The 22,370-nt window shown below is 41.0% G+C and overlaps 1 protein-coding gene across 1 annotated transcript in view; it reads right to left on the bottom strand.

Moving 5' to 3' along the window:
- Window positions 1-22,370, bottom strand: part of SDK1 (sidekick cell adhesion molecule 1) — a 391,178-nt gene that overhangs the window by 269,349 nt on the left and 99,459 nt on the right. Inside the window, exons 3-5 of the mRNA XM_071570864.1 lie at window positions 15,028-15,187; window positions 9,634-9,740; window positions 5,369-5,516 (exon numbers count right to left, since the gene is read on the bottom strand). Coding sequence (XP_071426965.1) covers window positions 5,369-5,516; window positions 9,634-9,740; window positions 15,028-15,187 — 415 coding nt within the window. The remainder of the gene's footprint in view (window positions 1-5,368; window positions 5,517-9,633; window positions 9,741-15,027; window positions 15,188-22,370) is intronic.

Genomic DNA, 22,370 nt, shown 5'->3' with positions numbered 1-22,370 from the left:
TAAATAAATGAATGAAAGGGCAGCAGTGAATTTCAATTTGAGGAAATAATTTAATTCTACCAAATATTCTTCTTTTTCAGGTACTGAATTTAGAATTAATGTGGAGCCTGTCAAACATAGGGGCAGATAAACCCAATGTCACAGGGGTTTTGCCACATCTCCTGCTGCTGAGGGGGGTCACTCCACAATGTCAGCAACAACAGACCTGCAAACTTTTTATTTTTTTTTAAATTGGTGCTCAGCTAATACACTGCAGAGTTGACAGTCTCTGAATTTATTGTTCAGTAATGATAATCATCACAATCTTAATGAAAGTATTTTCCAGTGTACGTGAGAAGCAATTAGGTGCAACTGGCACACGTTGTGTGCCAGGCTGGGGTTTGGGCAGGAGTGCCTCGTGCCACTGGAGCTGCTGCCAGAAAAATGAAGGGGTGTTTGGTTTCAAGTGAAAAATAGATACATGGCACACTAGGTCAGCTGCTATCATCAAAGCAAAAACTAATCTAATGCTGATATCAGTCTAAAATCTGAAGTATTATTCTTAGATATTTTAATTTTTCTCATTTTTAAAGCCTGTTTAGCTACAGCTGCTTTTTTTTTTAATTGCCACTAATAGATTTACAATTTTACCTTAACAAATGACTAGTAACTCTGCACCAGCTTTTCTTATTTTCCAGGCATTGTCTTCAAACCCACAGTAAGTCACACCAGACAGCTGCTTGTGCCTCAAGTATTTTCATTGCCACAATCAGACAGCACCTTTAGTCTGCAAAAGAGGCTCTAATGGCCACACACCTCCACATGCACAATGAATTGATGTCAGTGCAAAAAACTCACATGGACCCAAAGACAATGCAAGTCACTGTCCCTTTCCAAAGCTCTGAAGTGCTTTTGTGAAATATTTTGGTCTGTGAACAGTTAATTAAGTGATTGAATGCCCATCCAGCTGAAAGGGACACTCCAGAAGTGCCTTTATGTGCCAAAAAATGAACATTCCTGTTTTGTGTCTGACATAATTCCACTAACAAAAGACATGAGCTAATATTCATCTAACTGCAGCTTCCAGGGGAAAGAGTTTCCCTGTAAGGACGTTAATGAAGATGGCAACATTGTCTGCAGAGAAGTTTCCTTCTTAGAGAAGAAACCCAGAATAAATTAATTGATGGCTGGAGTGAAGCCTTTTAGTGAAAAGTGCTTCACTTAGGAAAAGGTAAAAAACCCTCTGAGGGTAAAGGGAATTTAATTCCTCTCCACCAGTGAAAAGCCATTGCAGACCTGGCTGGTGCTGCCATCCTTTGTGCCTCTCCAAGGTGCTGTGTGAAGGCAGTTCAACGTGCTCTGCTGAAGTACAGCCAGGCAGGCTGAACACTTGGCATCCCAGAGCAGTGATTTCTTTTGATGCAGTCACCTTTAGAGAGGCCACTGCTTTGGAGAAGATGTGCAGGACAGCAGGAGGCTCATCCCTTCAGCCAAGGCCCCAGACAACGGTGCAGTTGTAATTCCATGTTAGTGTAACTGCATTTGGAAAACATTGATCTGTCGAGGTATAATGTGAAGTCTTTTCTAACATTTCCTGGGGAATGTAAAATAATAACAAACATGTCAAACTCTAATTCCTCTCCTTGCTCATTTTCTGTTGTTCTTGATCTTTTGGCCTCCTCTCTGATCCTCCTCTTCACACTTGTCTAACGTGTACAAAGTTTCCTGCTGATGATCAGGACCAGCCCCTGACAATCTCAGCTGAGGCTTTGCTGACAGGTGATGCATAAAAGCCAAAATGAACACCCACCCACACTGCACTGAGTGGTGCTGGGATGACAACAGCAACTTTAGGACCTGACTTTTTAAATACTCACCATCACATCTCCCTGGCTCTGCTGCACATTTGTGAGTTGCCTTAAGTCATAAACTATAACAATAATCGCAGGAGTATGTGCAGGCCATTTGCTTCACATTCATATATTATACAGGGATTTGTTGACTTTTCATGCCCGCTCATTTAAGAGGAACTTGTCATCCTGTTCCTGCTTTTATCTGGGAGCTTTAACAAAATATTACCAACACCACTAAAATCGGAACTAATACATAGTTATTTGCTGCAAAATCCCACCATGAGTAACAGCAGCAGTTAAACTGAACAGAATATGGTTTGAAAAAACTGCCAATGCCTCAAAGGAAACTTTCTCCCAGAAAATGTCACAGCCATGCACACTCACAGAGCAGGAGTTACCAGTCTGACTAAAAAAAGGTGGAACCAAAGCTATCCACTGAAGCTTTGCTCCCCCCTAACCTAATTGGCAAGGGCACGTGTGGATAGGACAAGGGGTAAATAGTTTTAAACTAAAGAAGGGTAGATGTAAGGAAGAAATATTTTAGGATGAGAGTGATGAAGCCTGACCACAGGTTGCCCAGAGATGTGGTGGATGCCCCAGCCCTGGAGGCATTCAAAGCCAGGCTGGACATGGCTCTGAGAAACCTGGTCTAGTTGAAGATGTTCCTGCACGTTGTAGGTGTTGGGATTAGGTGACTTTAAAGGTCCCTCCCAACACAAACTATTCTATGATCTGTTAGAACTGCCAACTGTGTTAACATGTATAGTAATTATAAGAAAACACAAAGAAAAATAAGAGTCTTCTTTGACAAATTATAAAGTATACTTCAAAAAATGCACGCAGTGATACTGTAGTTTTTGTCAATTCAGCAGTTCTGTTCTCTTGGCTCCCTGGAAATACCCAACTTCTGGAGTGCTGAACAGCTGGCACAACCCTCCCCCTAAGTGTCCTAAATACCTCTACAACCCTCCCCATAAGTGTCCTCTACAGGAAGGAGAAACATCAGTATTTACTGCCTTAGACCTGGTAGGGCAACCCCAGTGCAGAGCCAATTAAATGACATTCCTTGAAACATCTTCAGAGTTAATTTTTTTTCCTCAGAACTGCTACTTGTGCATTACTTTTCATCTTTCATATCTCTCACATAAGGACAACTCAGCACACTCTCTGTCCCCACAACCATTCCAGCAGTGGCAGCAGCTCTGGGGAGAAACATCAGCATCATTTTTATGGCATAAAAATGCTGCAGTGTTAAGTATGTGAACACTGGGGCCTCTGCAGGAGTAAGTTGACCAACTATCAGATGGAATTGCACCAAACCCACCACTCCTCTCCCCATTTTCAGGCCCTCAGCCCACACCCCCCAGAGATGTCACTCTCAGAAATCACTGGTACAGCTGCCACACCACGTTATGGCTGAGTGATTGAGCCCAATCATTGTAAGCTTGTTTAAGAGCATTAAAAAAGCTTTATATTGATTTAGCAATAGAAGGTACTTTTAATCAGATTAAAGAGCATCATACAAGGTGGTTGTATCAATGTCACTGATCAGTTTAGCAGAAGATCCAGTCAGATTGAAGCATCAGCCTAACAGGATCATTGGCTAAACTGTGCAGTGACACTGATACCCCTCTGAAGTGCATGACTTGCTCCACAGATAAGAAACACTTCCCAAAAGATATTTGTACATTGCTCAGGTTTTTGTGCACCCTCTCCCTGTCTCAGGTCTCCCATATTTATAGGGCTGCCATATTTACTTCCTGAATTTTCCAGACAACAAATGTGAGTGGATGCTCTCTGTTTTTTCCCATATTTTGAGACCTCCTGCACACAGAGTGCTCTGATGATTGCTGTGTCTACCATAAATCTGTCACTTTCTGAACTTAGCAGGTTTACTATCCAACATCTATCAAACTTCCAAAGAGGCTCACACTTTCAGCATGGGCACTTCTACTGCAAAAGTCCTCAGGAATTCCTCCACAGGCCAGATAAGTGTCCTCAGGTTCCTTCCAGATAAAATTTCTGACCAGAGAAATAAAATTTATATGAAAACCTTGAGATGTCTCTCCCCTCTGCTGCAGAGCTGTGTTACAGCCCTCCCATTATGGGCATTTACACACTCCAGGAGTTACAGGGGATTCCAACCCAACAATCCCAGCAGGGCAGGACCAAGAGGAAAGCCCAGCAGGTGAAAAACAGGCAAATCCATGACATACATATCCCCCCTTGCAATTTTCCCAAAGTGTAAGAGAACTCAGGCAAATCTCATTCTCAGACACTGCCTTGGTCACTCTGCTCTGTTCCCTGTAAGGCTTCCCAAGAAACTCTGGGACAGCAAATCTCTGTCACCATCTGTGGATTTCTGATTTGTGTATTCTCAGCATTGACAAAAGAAAATTTGTGATGTGGCACAAGTGGAGGAAGTAGATTCTTAATGGTTAATAACTCAGGATTTGTCACTTAGCTCTCTTGGAGAGATTGCCCAGGAACCCATTGTTTCATCTTCCAGCTGTTTCCCATCAAATTACTATTAAATTATTCATAAATTATTACATAGTTTTTTCACATCCCTGCAATACTAATTTTAGCAGTTTCAAAGTGCCTGTAACACCAGCTTGCAAGTTTAAAAAATGCACATAAGCAGCAGTAAAATATACTGTGTGGATTAACAAAATTCAAATTCAAGAAGAGTTTTGCCATTCTAATAGAAACTCTAAAGACTCAGCTCTCCTTCTGCAACACAGCAATGCCCCATTACCATCATTTACTAGCACATCCATCCCTTTGAACACATGAAAATACAATACACAGTTAAAAAGCAACCAGCAATATTTCTGTCATTTCAATACTTTTCCAATAAACGAGACGAAATTTAATCTACATTTTTTTCATGTTGCAGCCAAGCTCTTCAGGCTCTGACTGAACCTGTGCAGGGGAAAACATGGGATGGCTTCAGAACTGTTCCAGGAAAGGATAAATGGGCACACCTTGAGATAATACCTAATCAAAGTGCAAGTACTGACATTAATGGGTGAGCTGCTAATTAGTCAAAAAGAACTAAAACTGTTATTGTGAGCTAAAAAACAATGAAAAAAATAAACAGTATTTGGAATGTTATCATGAGGAAAATACTACCAGGCATAACTCTGTAAAAACCCCATGAACTCATGGATTAAAAAAGAAAAAAGTCTCAGTATTCATTAAGTTAGTCCACTCAAGTAAATGTAATTGAGAGATGAGCATTTGCCTTTCCAGAAAGTCTCATGAAAAGGAACAGTGTGGAGGAAGCTCAGACATTCTGCTCTCCAGTCCCTTATGCTGCACCAGGACCATTAAATGCACATGAATTATTTTGTCAAACTGCTTCAGAAGTTCTGAGACGGTCTTAAAATAGTAATTTATCTCCAACTTAGTATGAACAAGGCTACTTTATTCTCTTTAAACCTTAATTAGTGTACTTAAAATGTAAGCTGTGTTATCAAATGAAATTAATCATATTTTAGGGTGGGTGTCTTTTGAGCTTTAAATTGACTTACATTCTGCTGCTTGGGATGATCTTGTGCCCGTCTCTAAACCACGTCACTTGGGGCCTGGGGTAGCTGAGGATGTGGGGGAAGTTCAGAACTGCAGCTTGGCCTTCAGCCACTGTTTTCCTCTGGTCTGTGTCCAGGAAATTCCCCATGTCTGCAAAGGAAAAGGTGAGACTCAGAGTGCTGGAAGTTCTTGTGTCTCTCCTCATTTCTTTTCAGGACACGGAGAAATAACCCCATTTCCAGCAGCCACTGGCACTGCTGTCATTACTCAGCAGGACACAACACATCATGGGACAGTTTGATTCTGATTTATGAAGAGTCAGGTGAAATCAGGCCTGAGGCACAGCCAGGTGCTGCAGGTGCAGCAGGCAGAGCATCCATCCATCCATCCATCCATCCATCCATCCATCCATCCATCCATCCATCCATCCATCCATCCATCCATCCCTCCCTCCCTCCATCAGCCCTGCATGGCCCCACTACAGCTTGGGCAAAAACTGAGTGACTCTAACTGGAAGTGACATTTTAATGGAGGGTTGTTTGGTTTGGACTCTTTTTTTAAGATAAATTCCTGCAATGCAAAGGGATGCTCATGGTTTATATAAATTTATGAACTTTTTAGTCATAATATTTTTTTTTTATCCAGAGCTGCACAAACAGCCAAGCAGCTCCACCACTGCAGTCAAGGCAATGTCAGTGAGCCCCTACAGCCACATGGATTCCTGGATAACAAGGGCACAGCCATGCTGGGAGCCATCAGTTCTTCCACACTACAATTTCAATAATCCACTAGATCTCTACCATTTACAAAAGCATCCCTAGTCGCAGAGAGCAGCTTTTAACAAAAAATATCAGTGGAAAAAAAGAACTTATCATTGCAAAACCTCTGCCTCTGAAGGCTTTATTTCACAGACAAGTTCACCTATCTGGGGAGTCCTCACAAAAATTCAGCAAACGTTTTCTTCTTGTTTCTCTTTTGCCTCTTGTATTTCATTCTTATCCATTAAAATAAACAGGGCTGTAGGCTCTTACTTATTCACCCTCCAAAGAACTTCTATGCATTTTAATTTGATTTAAACTAAGGAACTGACACACACACACAGAACTATTCTGGCTTCTGTCACTGAATTCTTTTTTTCTTTTTTTTTCTAGGACCACAAGGTTCTCTCCAAGTTCCGTGCTGCAGAGAGGGATGCAAAGGACTTGGGAAAGAGAAGACTGCTGTCAAGTCTGTGAGTGGCAGGAGATGAGAAGAGACAGAACAAGAGCAGAAATTAAAAACACATGGTGTTTTAAAGAAGCTTTAATCATCTTTGTGATTTTCAAGTTATTTATTCAGAGATAATCAGCATTGTACTTCCTCTGTTGCTCCATATTCCTTACAACTGTAATCAGATCAGCTACTTGAAAAGAAGTTTCAAACTGCGTAGGTGGATCTAATTAACTTCACTGTCATATGATTATTTTAGTTTTTACAATCCAGGAGTTTTTAAGGCCATTCTGTAATTAAGATTTACTCAGCAGTTTTCCCACAAATACCTGTTCCCACTCAGTTAAGTAATATGTTAGCATGTGTTGAGAATATTTTTTAAATTATTGAACAATTCCTTGCTACTTCAGGTATCTGGGACATGGAAAATACCTCAGATCTTTCTCAGTGCATATTATAATTATACCTTTCAATTTTTCACTAGAGATCTTGAGTTGAAGTGTATTGGGAAGCACCTTCCATGCACTGGCAAAAACAGATCATTTCCTGCCAATCCTTGTGACTAAAATGTCTAAAATACAACTCCCTGGAAGTCTTGATGACTGGCTAAGATGATTTTAGGAGTCCCTTGGAATGTTGCTTTCTGGTATGTTTTCAAGAACCAAAAAGTAACATATGATAAAATATCAGGAACTTCATTATATCCACAGAGCTTCAATCAATTAATTGAGATCAAAACTGTTAAAACAATCACATGGTACCAGTGGCTGCCCTGGTGAAGGAGGAAGAGGATACTTAAAACTTGGGGAAGACTTTAATGTGCAGGAATAACGTGCAAATCTGACTGGCAGTTTCTCTATAGAAGCCCTACATGGCCCTTCAGGCTCAAGACCAAAGGTCTGCCCAGCCAAGTAAAGTCTGGTTTGCTTTGTCTCAATGTATTTATCAGTGAAAATAAATAAATTAATAGACTGCTTAATTCAGACAGAGTCTTAAGAAAAAGCTTTTTAGCCTTGTTCAGCAATGCAGAGCTACAAATTAAATAGGAGGGAACTAAAACTGAAGAAAAGCAAATAATTGCAGTTCTTTCTCCCTCCAGAACAACCAAACACACACACAAACCAGCCTGGAAGAAACAAAACACTTCCCTGCAAATCTCACCTTCACTCAGAGGAGAATAAAGCTCTTTTCAGGGGACAGAATCCTGCAGCAGCAGCAGCAGCAAGGGAAGGTATCCCTGTGCTTCCTCCTCACTGCTGTTCCCCAAAGGAACTGCTCCCTCCACTCTGTCAGTCCAACTGCCTGTACAGCTGGGACAGGGACTGGACAGGGAGGGGCAGGGAAAGAGCTGCTTTTAAACCCACATAAAATAATTGTTGCTTTCTTAAAGACTTTGAAGGAGTTTCCCAGTCCACAGCTGCACAAACAGGTTTTCCTGCTGAGCCTGAAGGGATGGGGGGCTACACTGGAATACAAGAGCAGGAACTATCAGTGGGATGGAGGAGGGAAAAGGTACATTTTGTCTGGTACTGCTGCCAAAACCTTTGGCCTCTGAAACCACACCTGGAGATGCAACTCCAGAGGCATCCAGGCCGCTCCAAGGGCTCAGTGCTGCACAGTGAGGGGCATCTCCCCCTCCCCTTCCCTGCTCCATCCTCCCCTCCCAGACCTGCTGGTCACCCCACACGTCACTCAGTCACGTTCCCTCGCACCAGCCTTCAGGAGATCCTCTGTGACCTGATACAAGTCACTGAAACTGAAGAAGAATATTTGGAAAAGTACTGGCAAGGGTCTGACATGCATCAGGGTGAGCACAAGGTCACTGCACAGCAGGGGCATAAGGGGTGGGAGAAGTCAGGGAAGGAAAAATCCAGTTTAGCAGCAGTTTATTTTCACTTCAGCTTCCAGCAGCTCTGAAACAATGGGGAGATCAAACATCAAATTACTGATATTACTGACACTACAGACAGAGGAACATAATCTCCTGTAATGCAGTAAACTGATGAACATGATACCAAAACTTACATAATAGCATTTGCAACTGGGTTTATTTTAACACACAGGAAATTCCATGTAATTTCCCTCATTGGCATACTGATTAACTTGAATCAGTTCCTTCTAATTGGGTTTCTAATAAAGGATTCAATTTTTTTTTAAATTCCACTTATCAAGTGACATTTACTGTGACTGAATTACTGACCCCAAGGAGGAGAAACCTGGTCCATGTATCAGACTTCTCAGGCACAGTACACAAATCTGTTCCTTTTAAATTTTTTTTGTTATGCTTTTACTATGAAAAAAGATCGAGGTCTAATTTTATTATTATTTTATTATTATTTTTATTATTATTTCTATAGAAGTTATTTGGGTTATATTTTCCACATATTAACTGAAAAAAAATTTAAGAGTATGTGATCATTTCTTATGTTCACTGGCACTAACTCCTGAGAAAACCAACGAACCTGAGCCAGTGGCAGTCCAAATTCTGCACAAAGTGGAGCAAACATTGGAGGGTTTGTTTCAGGAAAGTGTTGAGAACAGACTTTTAAAGCTTTGTTATGAAACTCCTGATTTGGCATCCCAAGGGTTATGATCAGAAAGCTTCGTGGTGTTATCTCCACCACACTATCTCATCTCAGGTAGCTGCTGCTGTCCTCTTTTTTGTTGTTTTTTGGGGGGTTTGTTTTTTTGTTTGCTTTTTGTTTGTTTATTTTGCTTTTTGTTGTTGTTGTTTTTTTTTTGATTGATAGTTTTGCATTATATGGCCTTGCTCAATCCCTGTGTATTCAGGGAAAGGTAAAATAGTTTTCTCCTGCCACAGCTGTCTCCAAATGATCTCCTTTCACGGCTTTGAACTGCTCAGAGCTTGTTCTAAAGCACCACTTGGAGCTGCTTCCCAGGAGATAACCAGAGCATGAAACTTCTTGTGATGCAACAACTGAAAAAAAATTGCTAAATATGAGACCTAAAAACTTTTCAGACTAACAAATGCTGTTATTGTGTTGCTTCTTTCCCTCCCAGAATGAATCAGCCACGGAATAACTTCCATCCCACGTACATGCCACGTGCACCTCCGACCTCCTCTGCAGCAGCGCCCCCATCCTGTTCCTCACGATGCACTGGTAGGAGCCGGCGTGAGAGCTCTGCAGGGCTGGGATGGTGTACCTGGGACAGAGAACACACGGTCAGACTGCACTGGGCCCTGGTTCACACATTGGCTTAAATGTTGACTGCATTTTTTCTGACAAGCAGCATTCTCGTATAACCCCTGGTCTTTGGCTGCAACATTGTCTGTTGTATTTATAAAATATATGTTATAAATACAAAATAAAACCAACAAGAAATGAATGGGTTGTAATAATGCCAAGGTCATGGGTTCAATCCCCTATGTGGGCCACTGACTTAAGAGTTGGACTCGATGATCCCTGTGATGGGTCCCTTCCAACTCAGAATAGTCAGTGATTCTGTGAATATCTTTCAGTCTTAACTTCTGCCTATGATAAATAGCAAGTATATCCAAAAATTCTCTGAAATACAGAATTCAATTTTTCCCTCAGTTTTCTCTGCCTTCATTCATAAAGCTGGCAAAGGCAGGAGGGGAGTTTGCTCAGAGGAGGCACAAGAAGCCTGCAAACTAAATGTGGGCATTAGGAAGACTTGCAGGAAATATCCAGGCTCCCCAATTTGACAAAGTTGGTTATTGCTCTGTGTGGCCACTGGAACTCAGGGGAACCCTGGAAATGACACCACCAGCTCTGTTTGTTCTGCCCTTCATGTTGCTTAAACAGACACTTAGTCCACTAATGCTCCCCTTCCTCCTTCAACTCCATCTGATTACCCAACATGAAAATGAGCTGATAGGCACAGTTTTAATGGGAATAAAACACATGAATAATAGAGATAATCCTGCATTAAACAAACATTAATCAAAAGCACATATTCCCCCAGTCACCTTCAGGAGATATTATGGTAGGATTAATGAAAGTCTTTATGAAAGATAAGGAAAAAGAAAACTGCTGAATTTTAATCTTCAATATTTAATTCCACTAAAAGAAAACATTTCTTATGCTCACACATACTGCACACACCCACATGCAGAGCTTAATATCTGAGCAGGATCAGACACCATAAAACAAAGGAGGGAGAAGAATCTGGTGTGATAAATACAGGCTCTAATGGCTCCATGGCCCAAGAAATACACTATAGGAAATAGGTCACATAACCAAATATTGGGAATTAAAGAGAGTCCAACCCCATAGACAAATTTTAGGGATTCCTGGGAGACCCTGACAGCAAAGTCACAGCAAACCCAGCAATCTGAATAATTTCCTTCTCTTCCAGGCTGATGATTGTTGTAAAATCTCATCATTGAAACAAAATAAATAAATCAAATATTCTGGCAAATAAATATTGGAAATTAATTTGTACAGTTCATTTTACCAGATAGTTTAGAGCTTAACAACTTTTCTTCTTCCCATGAAGATTTAGTGTCCTACTTGGCTAACATTTAGTGCATCAGCTTTTCTATTAAATAAAGCCAAAATTAAAGGCTTCTTTCTTGGGTATTCATCTGTGCTAAAACAGTAATGCAGAGTTAGTTTTGCTGCCACTAGGACAAAACAAATCAATTAGATCAGAAGTGTCCTACTTTGGTTTTCTTTTCTGACTTATTAATGTTTCAGCAGGAAACGTTCTTAACATGTTGCCTGAAGAAACGAAAATCTTTTAAAAATTTACAGTGAAAATGGCATCTACCTTGGAAATTCCAAGGGAGCCCCAACCTACTGAGCAGCTGGAGTCTCAGTGGACCTACTGGGTATAATGTGCAGGTACAGGAAGCAAAACTGGAAGAATTAAATAGCAAAAGTGAAAAAAAGAGGTAAGACATATGGTTGTACTATTTGAGACTGGCTTGAAAATTACAAACCTGGGCAAGAGATAAATATTAATGCAATTTCTGAGTCTGTGTTTACAATTTTAAACAGTCTTTCTGCACCTCCCATGCCTTATTATTTTTTAAAATATACTTTTTTATTGACCTCACAGTCATATAACTGCTTTTTTGTGCTATGCTTTCCTCATACTGATTCTCTGATTGTCAAGAAGAGACATAAATAGCCCTTTCTAAATTCAAAATGAGACTGAATTTATATCAAAAGTTACTACAATAACTTCCAGAGACAAGACATAATTTTGCTTTATTTTTGTCTACACTCTTTAACTCTTGAGATATTCTCATTGTGCAGGTGCCAGGAGGCTGCTGGAGGTTTCTGGGGCTCTGCAAGGACTTGGGAAAGTCAGAGCCGACAGTGGCTTCATTTTGGGTGGAACAGCCAAGCACAAAGTGGTGCCTGGGAGGTGTCCATGGGAAGATGTAAAGTGTAGAGGAGGCTCCAGGGGAGGCCCTGCAGTGTCCCAGCCCCACGTGGGCACCAGGCACTCTGAGGATGCAGAGCTATCAAACACCTAAGGAGAAATGCACTAACACTTCTATTTCCTCCTTAATTTAAAGTTGAAACCCTCATTTGAATTTTAAATGCTCTGAGAGTTAAAAGCGAACCTATTGGCTATGGGGTTTAATAGTCATAATTATGAACACAGAATTAAAAGCAAATGTATTTTAGTGGAGAGTCATGTAACTTTTTAACAAGGGATTTATGCATCAGCTGATTGACTTTTTTATGCTGAATAAAATTAAAATATGTGCAGTGTTAAAAACAAAAATATAATGATCATATACTTAAGTAATTTTGGAGGAAAGTGAATTCCTGCTTAGAGCCAACTTTAGCATCTTAAATTCAAATAAATTAATGTCTTCATGCCACAAAGGCAAACATGGAAGACACACCTGGTCCAGAACTTAATCCAAAAGAAAACACGGGGGGAAAAACCCCAAAAACAAAACAGAGAAAAGTCACTGCCTGAACTTGAAAGTCTCTCACCTGACAGACACAAGCAGAACTGCTCCTGCAGGCAGCAGCACTGCTTTGGTTCCATTCTGTCTGTCTCAGAGCACACAGAGCTGCTAAGGTGGTTTTCTAAACTGCAAACCCAAGCAGTGCCCGCAGAGTCCCTGGCAGAGCCAGGCTGTGCCCACCAGCAGCTCCCTCCCCAGGGCATGGCAGGGGCACCAAGGGCAAAGACTCCAGTTAGTTCTTTACTCCCTTGGGCTGTTAGAATAATATATTTTCAGCCTGTTACAATACAGACATTACTTTAACTGAACGTCACTAAGTAATATCAATTACCAAAAATCTTTGATTGATGATTCAGATTGTGGCACAAGTCACTTACACTCAGGAAGGTTTGTGCATTTAAACAGACTATTTCCCCACGAGAACTGCAAAGCAAACTATTATGGGGTCAAAGTTTAAATTTTGCAACTGGAATTTTCATGTCTAAGCATATCTTTTTCCTTGCTTTCATTCATCCTAATGCACCTATGCCATAAAATCTTTTCTTGGAAGCTTAAAGCTGTTCATGTATTTATAATCAAAATCCTTTTTGGTTTGTGTCTGGCTGTGGTGTAGTGTGAGCAGCAGAGCTTCAACTTCTAAAGGTTTTATTATTATAAACCAGTATTTTCCTATCTTCTTAATCACCTTTGCATCAGATGTTTTAATTAGAAATAGAAATAAGTACAATATTAAAAATGCAAAAGTAATAAATATAGCTTGGATCACGACCTGACATTCACCAGACTAAATTAAATCCAGTGATAAAAAACAGAGGTATAAGGATAAGAAATTGCAGGTGCATATAAGCAGAGCTTGGGAAAGGTGTTCCAATAACTGACTCTAACTTACACTGCAACACACTGTAAAATTCTAGTTTTGTATTAGAGTGTCCACTTGCTTAAGAAATACCATGGCATTCTGATCTTATTTCCAAATGTCACACATTCTTATTCAGGTTTCTCCTAATACCAGGAAATGTCACTCTCCCAGGACTAGCACATCTACAAGGCTGCAGTTCTAACCTTTGCTTGTTGTTGATTCCATGTTCATGTGTTTGTCCTCCCACACCGTTTTTTATCCCACTTTCTCAGCACCTTCTGCCGTTAAAAGCTGTTTTCAGCTCCTTCTACCAAGCAACGACAACTGACTCTGCTGTTGTTGATCAAAACAAGTGGCATTTACACAAAGTGATGCTCAAACATTCTGGGATTTGTTGTGCTATTAGAGATTTTTTTTTTATTTTTTAGAAAGTATTCACAAATCTCCTCTGTATGTGCATGTGGCTCATTGGGAGGTAGCAGAGCATCTCAAGGCTTGAAAACAGCCATGAATAGATGCTCAGGACTAAGCAGGGCTCATCTAAATCACAATTCTTCCATTTCTAGGAAACCTGACACATCACTGTATGTGTGGTTGGAAGCAGTTGCTAAATACTTTATGCTAAATGTTCTAAATCACCCCCAAAAGTTTAAAAAGTTATTTAAGGGACTTTTTTCCCCCCTACTGCTCTGTAAATGTAAATAATATCAAGAGCAGAACTAAGGTTACAATTTTGAAAATTGTTGAGAAAAGTAATTGTGGACTACCTTGTGGAACAATATGAAACTTTATGCCATTGTCTGCATTTCTATACTCACTTTTACTGTAATTTCTATCTGTAGTGATGGAGCACAACTTTTCCCTCCTTAAACTCATGAAATCCCCCAAATGCAGTATTTAGCTTGGCTTGCTAAAGGTACAGATGTTTAACATGGTTCTGTCATACCCACCCCTCAGAACTTCTCAATTCACTAACTGGGTAACTTGGACAAAACTGGAGAGCAACAGAAGAGTTGCATAAATACCAAATTTCTCTGAAGTTGCAGACATTGCCAGTTGAAGAGGAGCCCCAGACAGTGAAGAAAAGCAGCCCCCACTTGGCTGTTTGGATCTCGGATGCCTGGCCAGTCCTGAGCTGCCACCAGCACACACTGCTCTGATAAACCTCACTGTGCTTCTCCTCCTGTTTGCTGCAATGTCTGTGGGATGGGCAGGGAGTCAGGGGGGTCCTGGGGGCAAAGTGCATAATCATTAAAGAACAGCTTGGTAAACTATCAGCTCAGTTTTGGCATTCCTGGAAGTGAAACAGGTCTGTGTGGAATTTGAGACAGAGCACATTCTTCTGGCTCTGATTGCAGGGATCAGCCCCACCAAACTCAGCTCAAGGATGAGCCACATGTGGAACACTCAGCTAAGGAATAAGTATGTTCATTACAAACACAGGTGAGGTTGCATCTCCAGCAGAAAGCATTTTGGTACTTCAAAAATTCGGGGTTAAGATCCATGTTTTGAAGTGTGAGACATTTGTAGCAAAGGGTCTTGTAGCAAAGGCTCTGTTTACAAACCCAGTCTTCTTTCAGAATAAACCCCAGAGTTGATGTGTCTGTATCTACAAAGCTGCTTGAGCACTGAGGAATTTTTTTTTCCCTTAAGATGATTATATAGCTTTTATTTACTTATATTCAGTGGAGTAGGAGGTGATTTCGCTGTCGTTGTGCAACCACTTGAATTCCAGGGGCCAGCTGCCTTCGGCCAGGCAGGTGAGGACCAGCCGGTTCCCCTCCAGGTGTGTCTGGGGCAGGCCTGGCTCTGTCTTGAAGTATGGAGCCACATCATCTGAAACACAGAGGGGAGAGGGGTTATGGAGCCACATCATCTGAAACACAGAGGGGAGAGGGGTTATGGAGCCACATCATCTGAAACACAGAGGGGACAGGGGTTATGGAGCCACATCATCTGAAACACAGAGGGGAGAGGGGTTATGGAGCCACATCATCTGAAACACAGAGGGGACAGGGGTTATGGAGCCACATCATCTGAAACACAGAGGGGAGAGGGGTTATGGAGCCACATCATCTGAAGCACAGAGGGGAGAGGGGTTATGGAGCCACATCATCTGAAACACAGAGGGGAGAGGGGTTATGGAGCCACATCATCTGAAACACAGAGGAGAGGGGGGTTATGGAGCCACATCATCTGAAACACAGAGGGGACAGGGGTTGGAGGCTCTTTAGGGAAATGGACAATAACCCACTGACTTTGAGCTCATTTCTACTCAAAAGGTTATTGCAAAAAGAGAAACACCATGACTCAGTTAAGGCTTGCATTGGCACATTCATAACTAGGTTCTATTTCAGAGGCAGAATCCCCAAGATCTTGATAACCTTAGTCCTTGCCCACTCAGACAAGCTTTTATCTGTTTACTGTTTATCCATATGAGAATTCCAGCACTGTCTGTTGTGGCAGGCAGTGCACAGCCCTACTGGCTTTTTCCACCCCCTTCTCTGTGAGGATTAAATCCACTCAAAGCTTTTTTTTTTTTTATGTCTTGAATAGAAACCAGAGGAGTAATCTTGGATAGAACTGATTATCACAGCAGGAGAAGTCTCAGGGTAAATGAAGAATTTTGATAGGGAAAAGAATTTTGTAAAAAAACCCTCACAAAATCACAAGTTTAATGTGTTTTCCAACATCCTTGCCAACCAAAATGTGTGAAATTATATTACCTGAAGCCACTAACAGATTTTGAATTGGGGTACTTCAATAATATGCAAGGGTCACATGTAGTCTCAAAATGTTGTGTATCACAGATAGTAAAGAACTCCAAGAAGCACAATCCTTGATGGGAAAATTGCCAAAGCTCTGCTCAAACACAGATTTATTCTGAGCCCACACTTGCTGGAGATCCACCCCAGTCACCTCTGGAAGATGAAGTTTTTCACACTTCATGTGTCGAATTTCTACTTTTAATTATGTAGGAACTAAAGACTTAATCCTAAAAGTGTACCAACACCTTCTACAACCAAAACTAACATAGAATAATAGAATGACCTGGGTTGGAAGAGATCTTAAAGCCCACCCAGTTCCACCCACTGGCATGGGCAGGGTCACCTCCACCTGCACCAGGCTGCTCAGAGCTCCATCCAAAGTGGCCTTAAACACTTCCAGAGAGTTTATGTCTATATATAAAACTCACACGTTACAGTCAAAATCAGAGATTTAATCCAAAATATGAATAATATTTAATAGGCAGATGATACTGAAATCTGCTTTTAAGAGTGCAGGGTGTGTGTACTTTATATATAAAATACCAAAAACCCCCAAGACACACAAATGTTGTCCCAGTGCAAGTACTGGTTCAGTCAAACTGCTAACCTTTTAAAATTTATTTTAGATAAGCCCAGGCATTTTTAAACTTGCTATTTAAAGACTTTAAGATATTTTTTAGAGTTTATAGGGAAGTGACCTCATGTACTACTCAAGGCTGGCTGAAATTCTTGAAGGCACAGGTCACACCCTGTAATCTTTGGGAGCTGATGGCCACAGGACAGCAGCAAGGGGGGCTGATTTTCCAGCCCAGGCTGGTGATGTCACCTTCTCTGAGCCCTTATCTCTCACTCTGCCTTTTATCAGGGCATTTTTCTTCCTTGGCAGAGCACAGGGAAGCCCAGGCTGGGGTCAGCCTGGCAGCCCCAGGGCAGCAGCTCCAGCTGAGCCTGCTCAGAGACCCCCAGCCCACTGACACCAAAATATCTCCTGCAAGGGGCCATAAATCAAACAGCAGCTCCCTTCACATCTGGGGATTTGTACTGACAAATTATCTCCTAAGCTTTTGGAATTAACTTCAGAAACAGGCATTTATGCAGGAGGGAAAAAAGCAAAAAATCCTAAAGCAAAACTTATAAACTATCGCACCAAATCTGCTCCAGCAAACTGAATTAAAAATTGCATTTTGAGGTAAGGGCTTTTTCTGATTTGTAGCATTTTAAATAACCTGGTTTTCAAACAAACTGATATATGATGGGTGCAGATCAACAGTATCTTCTTTAAATTGGCTGTTCAGGAAGATACAACGATTCAACATATGACAAAATCGGAACAGTTCCAAACTAGCAGATATTCCCAGGCAAGCCAGGGATAGATTTTACACTTCTTCACTCTATTACATGACTGAGAATATATTGTGCAAAGCTGCTTTTTTTGTTTTAATGACTGCAATTATTGTGAAGTCATCTCAATTCTCATTTTCTCCTTACTAGTAAAATCAACCAATATTTTAAATGTTATAAAGAGAAATCAAGTTGGAGGCAGGAAATGCAGTTATTTTACCCAGAGTGAAGAGCAAATTCTTGTAAAGATAATTCTAAACAAGTGAGGAAATGGTAAATCCTGTCAAAGGCTTCACATACATTTTGGGGAGTCTCATGAGGGAGTTACAGGACAGACATTCCACCCTTGCAAAGTTAAAGGTGTCAGGCTCCCTGTGGAGATGCAAAGGCAGCAGCTGGGGCAGTGCTGCTGTTCAGGGCAGGGGTTTGGAGCAGAGACAACTGGGGAGCTGAAATGGTCAGTGCAGAGTCCCCCCAAACAGCACTGACTGCTCGTGGAGAGAGGCTCCTGGAATGAGATCCCTAAAGCATTTCCCTCAAAGAAAGTTGAGTCACTGAGGGAGGTTACAGTGAGACTGGACCTGCACTAGAAGCCTCCACCTGAGTCATCTGTTCAGCCTGGCTTTCACTGACTTACAGGCTCAGCAGCATAACCTCCTTCATTGCCTCCCTCTGAATTATCCACTTAGTCCTTCTAACTTACGTCTTTCCAAGAAAAAATTATTTATTTGAAAGGCAAAGACAGCTGCCCACAGGTCTGTCACTGAGCTCTGCAGTTCCCACTCAAATATTCCAAACTCAGTGACACTGCAGCCCCCTCTGAGCCATCTCCTATTTAAAGCATCACAATCAAGCTGGTATTACATGAAAATGATTCTCAAAACTCAATCCAGTTCTGTTAGAAGCTAAAATTTAATAGACCTACGGGACTATTTTTATAAAGAGTATAGCATGCTTTATAAATTACCCCAGCTCTCTGGAAGATTTACTTAAACCCTTGAAGTAATTTTATCTTCTAATCTTTTATTCCTGACTTCCTCATCAATCACATACCATCAGTTTATCAAATTCAATTATGTAATCAGAGCTCACTAAATATTCCCTGAAAGCAGAAATGAAAATAAAAGAGGGAGCAGAGACTCCATGCAGAGAGGCAGCAGCGAGGCTTGGATGGCTCTGGCGGTTCCGCAGCACCAGTGGGGTCACACCATCAACCCACAGTGCACCCCGAGCTTTACTGACACCTTGAAGCTGTAAGGGAAAGCAAAATTCTAACTGGACAGTAAGTTTGGTTGTTAAAGAGCATCTCAGGGAAACAGGAAAATTGGCAGGAAAAATGAAAGCCAGTTCAGAAAGGAAAGAGCAGGAATGAAATAACTGGCTGAGGGTTGGAAGATGCAAGGGCTCAGTTCACAGGGATGAGACACCTGAACTCAGTAATTAACCACAGCCAGGGCTCACCACCAATCAGCCTCAGCCAGCCAAGGGTGTAGAACCCAGGAAAGCACCTCTGGTTTTATTCTCTTTAAAGATGGAGTAAAATAGTAATAAAAAGCCTATCCGAGTACTAGAAACAAAAATAATAACATACTGCAATGCATATTCCTAGCCAGAATAGTTTTCTGCCTTAAAAAAAAAAAAAAGGCAAGAATTCATGCTATACACAGTTGCTTTCTCTAAATGCTAAATGTGTTAGTACTTTCAGCCTCTTCTGGCTCTTTAGCAATGCTTATTTAAAAATAAAAGTAATAGTAATTAAAAAACTCTCTGAGTTGCAAGAAGGAGCAAAGGGATGAGGTGCCAACCTGCTGGCACAGCTCCAACAGATTTCCATTAAGGCTGTTCACCAAACTCACCAACATCCTGACCCGGATCCTGAAAGGGATGGTGCAGTTTATTTTTATGTAAATCTCAAGAAAAAACAGGGTTGAATATTGCTGAAATTATCTGGCAATTTGCTCCACAGCATGTCTGCTTTGCTTTTGTGTATCACTGAACTGCAAGGGTTTCATTATACCAGGCCAGGAGTTTCTTTGGTACTTGCAAAGCTTGGATTTTATCTGAAAATATAATTTCAAGACTTAATTCAACAACTCCCAGACACTTTTGCTTGGATTAATGCAGACAGTTAAATACAAAATGGTGCTCTGTGCAACTGCCATCTACTCTGGGCTTGTGCTCAGCCCTGGCAGATGAGAGGCACCACAGGAAAGCTGGAAACTCCCTCATCCTCCATCCTCCCTGAAAATCATGTTCAGGCACAAACTTACAAATAGGACCTGCAAGAGGAAAAGATTATCTGACTGCACAGCTTTGTACTGACTGGAATGACAACAAAAACCTCAAGAGAAGATGCTCATTAGATGACCATTATAGTCCCATAGGGATGGTGTGAGTGAACGCGACTTCAGAAACTGAGAGCACCATCACAGGGACCTCAAACATGCCCTCTGATAAACAAATCACCAGGGTTTGGCTAATGATTCTTAGCTCTTTAAGAGCCTACACTTGTCAAATACATAAAGCTAAGTCAGATTAAACAGCTCTTTCAGTTACTACAAGGTCTTACATGATCCTGAAAGCAGCCGCATGCTCCTGTCCCTCAGGAATTAATGTATTTTAATTAAACAATTTGATCTTGAGAACCTCTAATGGAGAAGAGGAAAGCTGCTGTACTCCAGAGAAGAAGCACATCACCTTCAGCACTAAAACCCACTGGAATCATCCTCTCAAAACCTCAGCATTTTTCTCTCCAGAAATGTTGGACACCAACAGTTACAGAGCAAATCACACATTCTCATGCTGAGAAAATCAGTTCCTGTAGTCCTGAATGCTCAGAGGAAGAAAACACAGCAAGTGCCAAGAACAGGTTGAGAGATCCCCACTGCCCCTGCCATTTGTCTCTGCCAGGTATCTCCACTTTTAAGTCATTTTTAGGTGACCAATATTGAATATCCAAAGTGGATTAACCTGCACATAAAGCAGCAAATACTCAGAGCAAACAGGTCAGGCACTCCCAAATGCCACGGGAGCAGCTGCCCCTCCCATCACTCAGTTCACCCAACAGTCACAATATTGAAAACACCCTTTTGTCTGAGAGACACTTTCAAACCCAAAGAGAACCACAACTGGTTTATTCAATAACACACCTGTATTGATTTTAGCTTATTAATCCCTAGGCAAAGCACGATGCATGTCACTCTTTCTACATATGCAGGGCTAAAGCCACAATCACCTGACACAGGGAAATAAAGGAGAATTGTCTCTCAGGAATTTGCCAAGGAGATGAGGCAGAGGCTGAACAAGGAGCCCAGGAGATCAGCAATACAGCAAAGCTTTTGCTCTCAGTGTTTGCCAGGACAAGAGAGGTGAGGCATCTTGGGGTGGACCAAGGACTGCCATGAGAAGAGCATTTCCAAAGGCCCATCAAGGGGATTGAACATGTAAGACAAAACTAGAGTGAAATTAAAAAGGCAACTAGAGTAAGGAAACCCAGACTAAGACAGGAAGAATCTTTTCAGTAATCCAAAGAAATCATGGCCAGCTCAAGCCCATGAAGGCCACATTAAAAGTCCAGCAGTGACATTCCCAAGCACACACAGCATGAGCTGCTCTGCACTGACCGACAGTCCAAAACTGTGACTTTCTGGGGAACCGTGACCATTTTCTCATATTCCTGACTTGGGTATGGAAAATATTTTTCTCTATTTCCTTTTCAAAAGGGTCTTTTAATCTTGCTCTCCCAGTTTTTAATCTCACTGTCTCAGTTTCTCATACACATGCAACATGTGGCAGCTCTGATGCAAGTTGTATTCTCTTGTGGGAATGAACTTCAATAGCTTACATGGCAGATGAATTTGAAATTATTACACAGTAAATCTTGGGAAATGTACCAGAAAGTCAGATTGAACTCAGATATATCTGAATCAATCTTCTTTTGAATTTAAAGCTTCCAAACTGCATTGGTGAGATGCTGTGAAAGTTAGTGTATGATCTATTCATAAACTGTCAACAATGTCAAACATACATTAGAGCATTCAGTCACTTGAACTGGATTGATTTGCAGGAAGTCTATTTTACCCAAAATATTGCATCTTTGAGATTCAAATTTTTGTGGTTGGAAGTGTGACATAAATCACCAAGCACAACAATTAGATTTAAATTGCCTTTTACCACCTCATTCTACATCTTGATTGGAAAGGACTGACGCCTCATGGTGAATATTTCATTAAAATATCGGGTTATTTTTCAAGTATATTGCTGCATATAAGAATTTTCACACAATGGGATAAAGCATTCCCTTAAAATGGATTTCCTGAACTTTTAGCAAAGACAGGATCTGATTTTATATTGGAAGAGCACTGGAGCAACTGTATTTAAATCAGTCTTTCTTCCTCAATTTCATATGTCAAGCAAATGAGCCCACACTACCCATTTTTGTCCTCCTATAGATAAAAAAGATAAGCTGCTTTTTGGATCCCTCTATTACAATCCCTGAATGCAAATACAGAATCAGCTGAGGTTGATGGATTGTGCTTTTAAAGGTTTAATTGGGGATGGAATTAAATTGTTTTAAGACTCAGCAAGTTCTGTGAGGAAACCTACATATCTCTGCAATAAGTGACATTTATTTCTTTTAAATGCACAGTCTCAGGGAGACAAGATTTCAATGGGCAACTTTTTCTTCCCTTGAACAGGTCACATAACTAATTGGCAAGTTAGTTATTGGGTAATTGCCAATCATCCATTCGATTTGGATGGAAGAAATATTGAACTAAAGATGGCAAACCTGTTGCACTCTGTCCCAGGAGGGAAACTAAACCTTCTGTAATGTATAGTTATGATTAGCTCTCAACAATTCAATAGAATAGGAGTCCCAAGCGGCAAGAATGAGCGTTTCACACTGATAG

The sequence above is a fragment of the Pithys albifrons genome, chromosome 16 (assembly GCF_047495875.1).
Source record: "Pithys albifrons albifrons isolate INPA30051 chromosome 16, PitAlb_v1, whole genome shotgun sequence".
NCBI lineage: Eukaryota > Metazoa > Chordata > Aves > Passeriformes > Thamnophilidae > Pithys > Pithys albifrons.
Note: the sequence above shows the minus strand (reverse complement) of the source record. Positions and strands in the feature narration are given on the sequence as shown.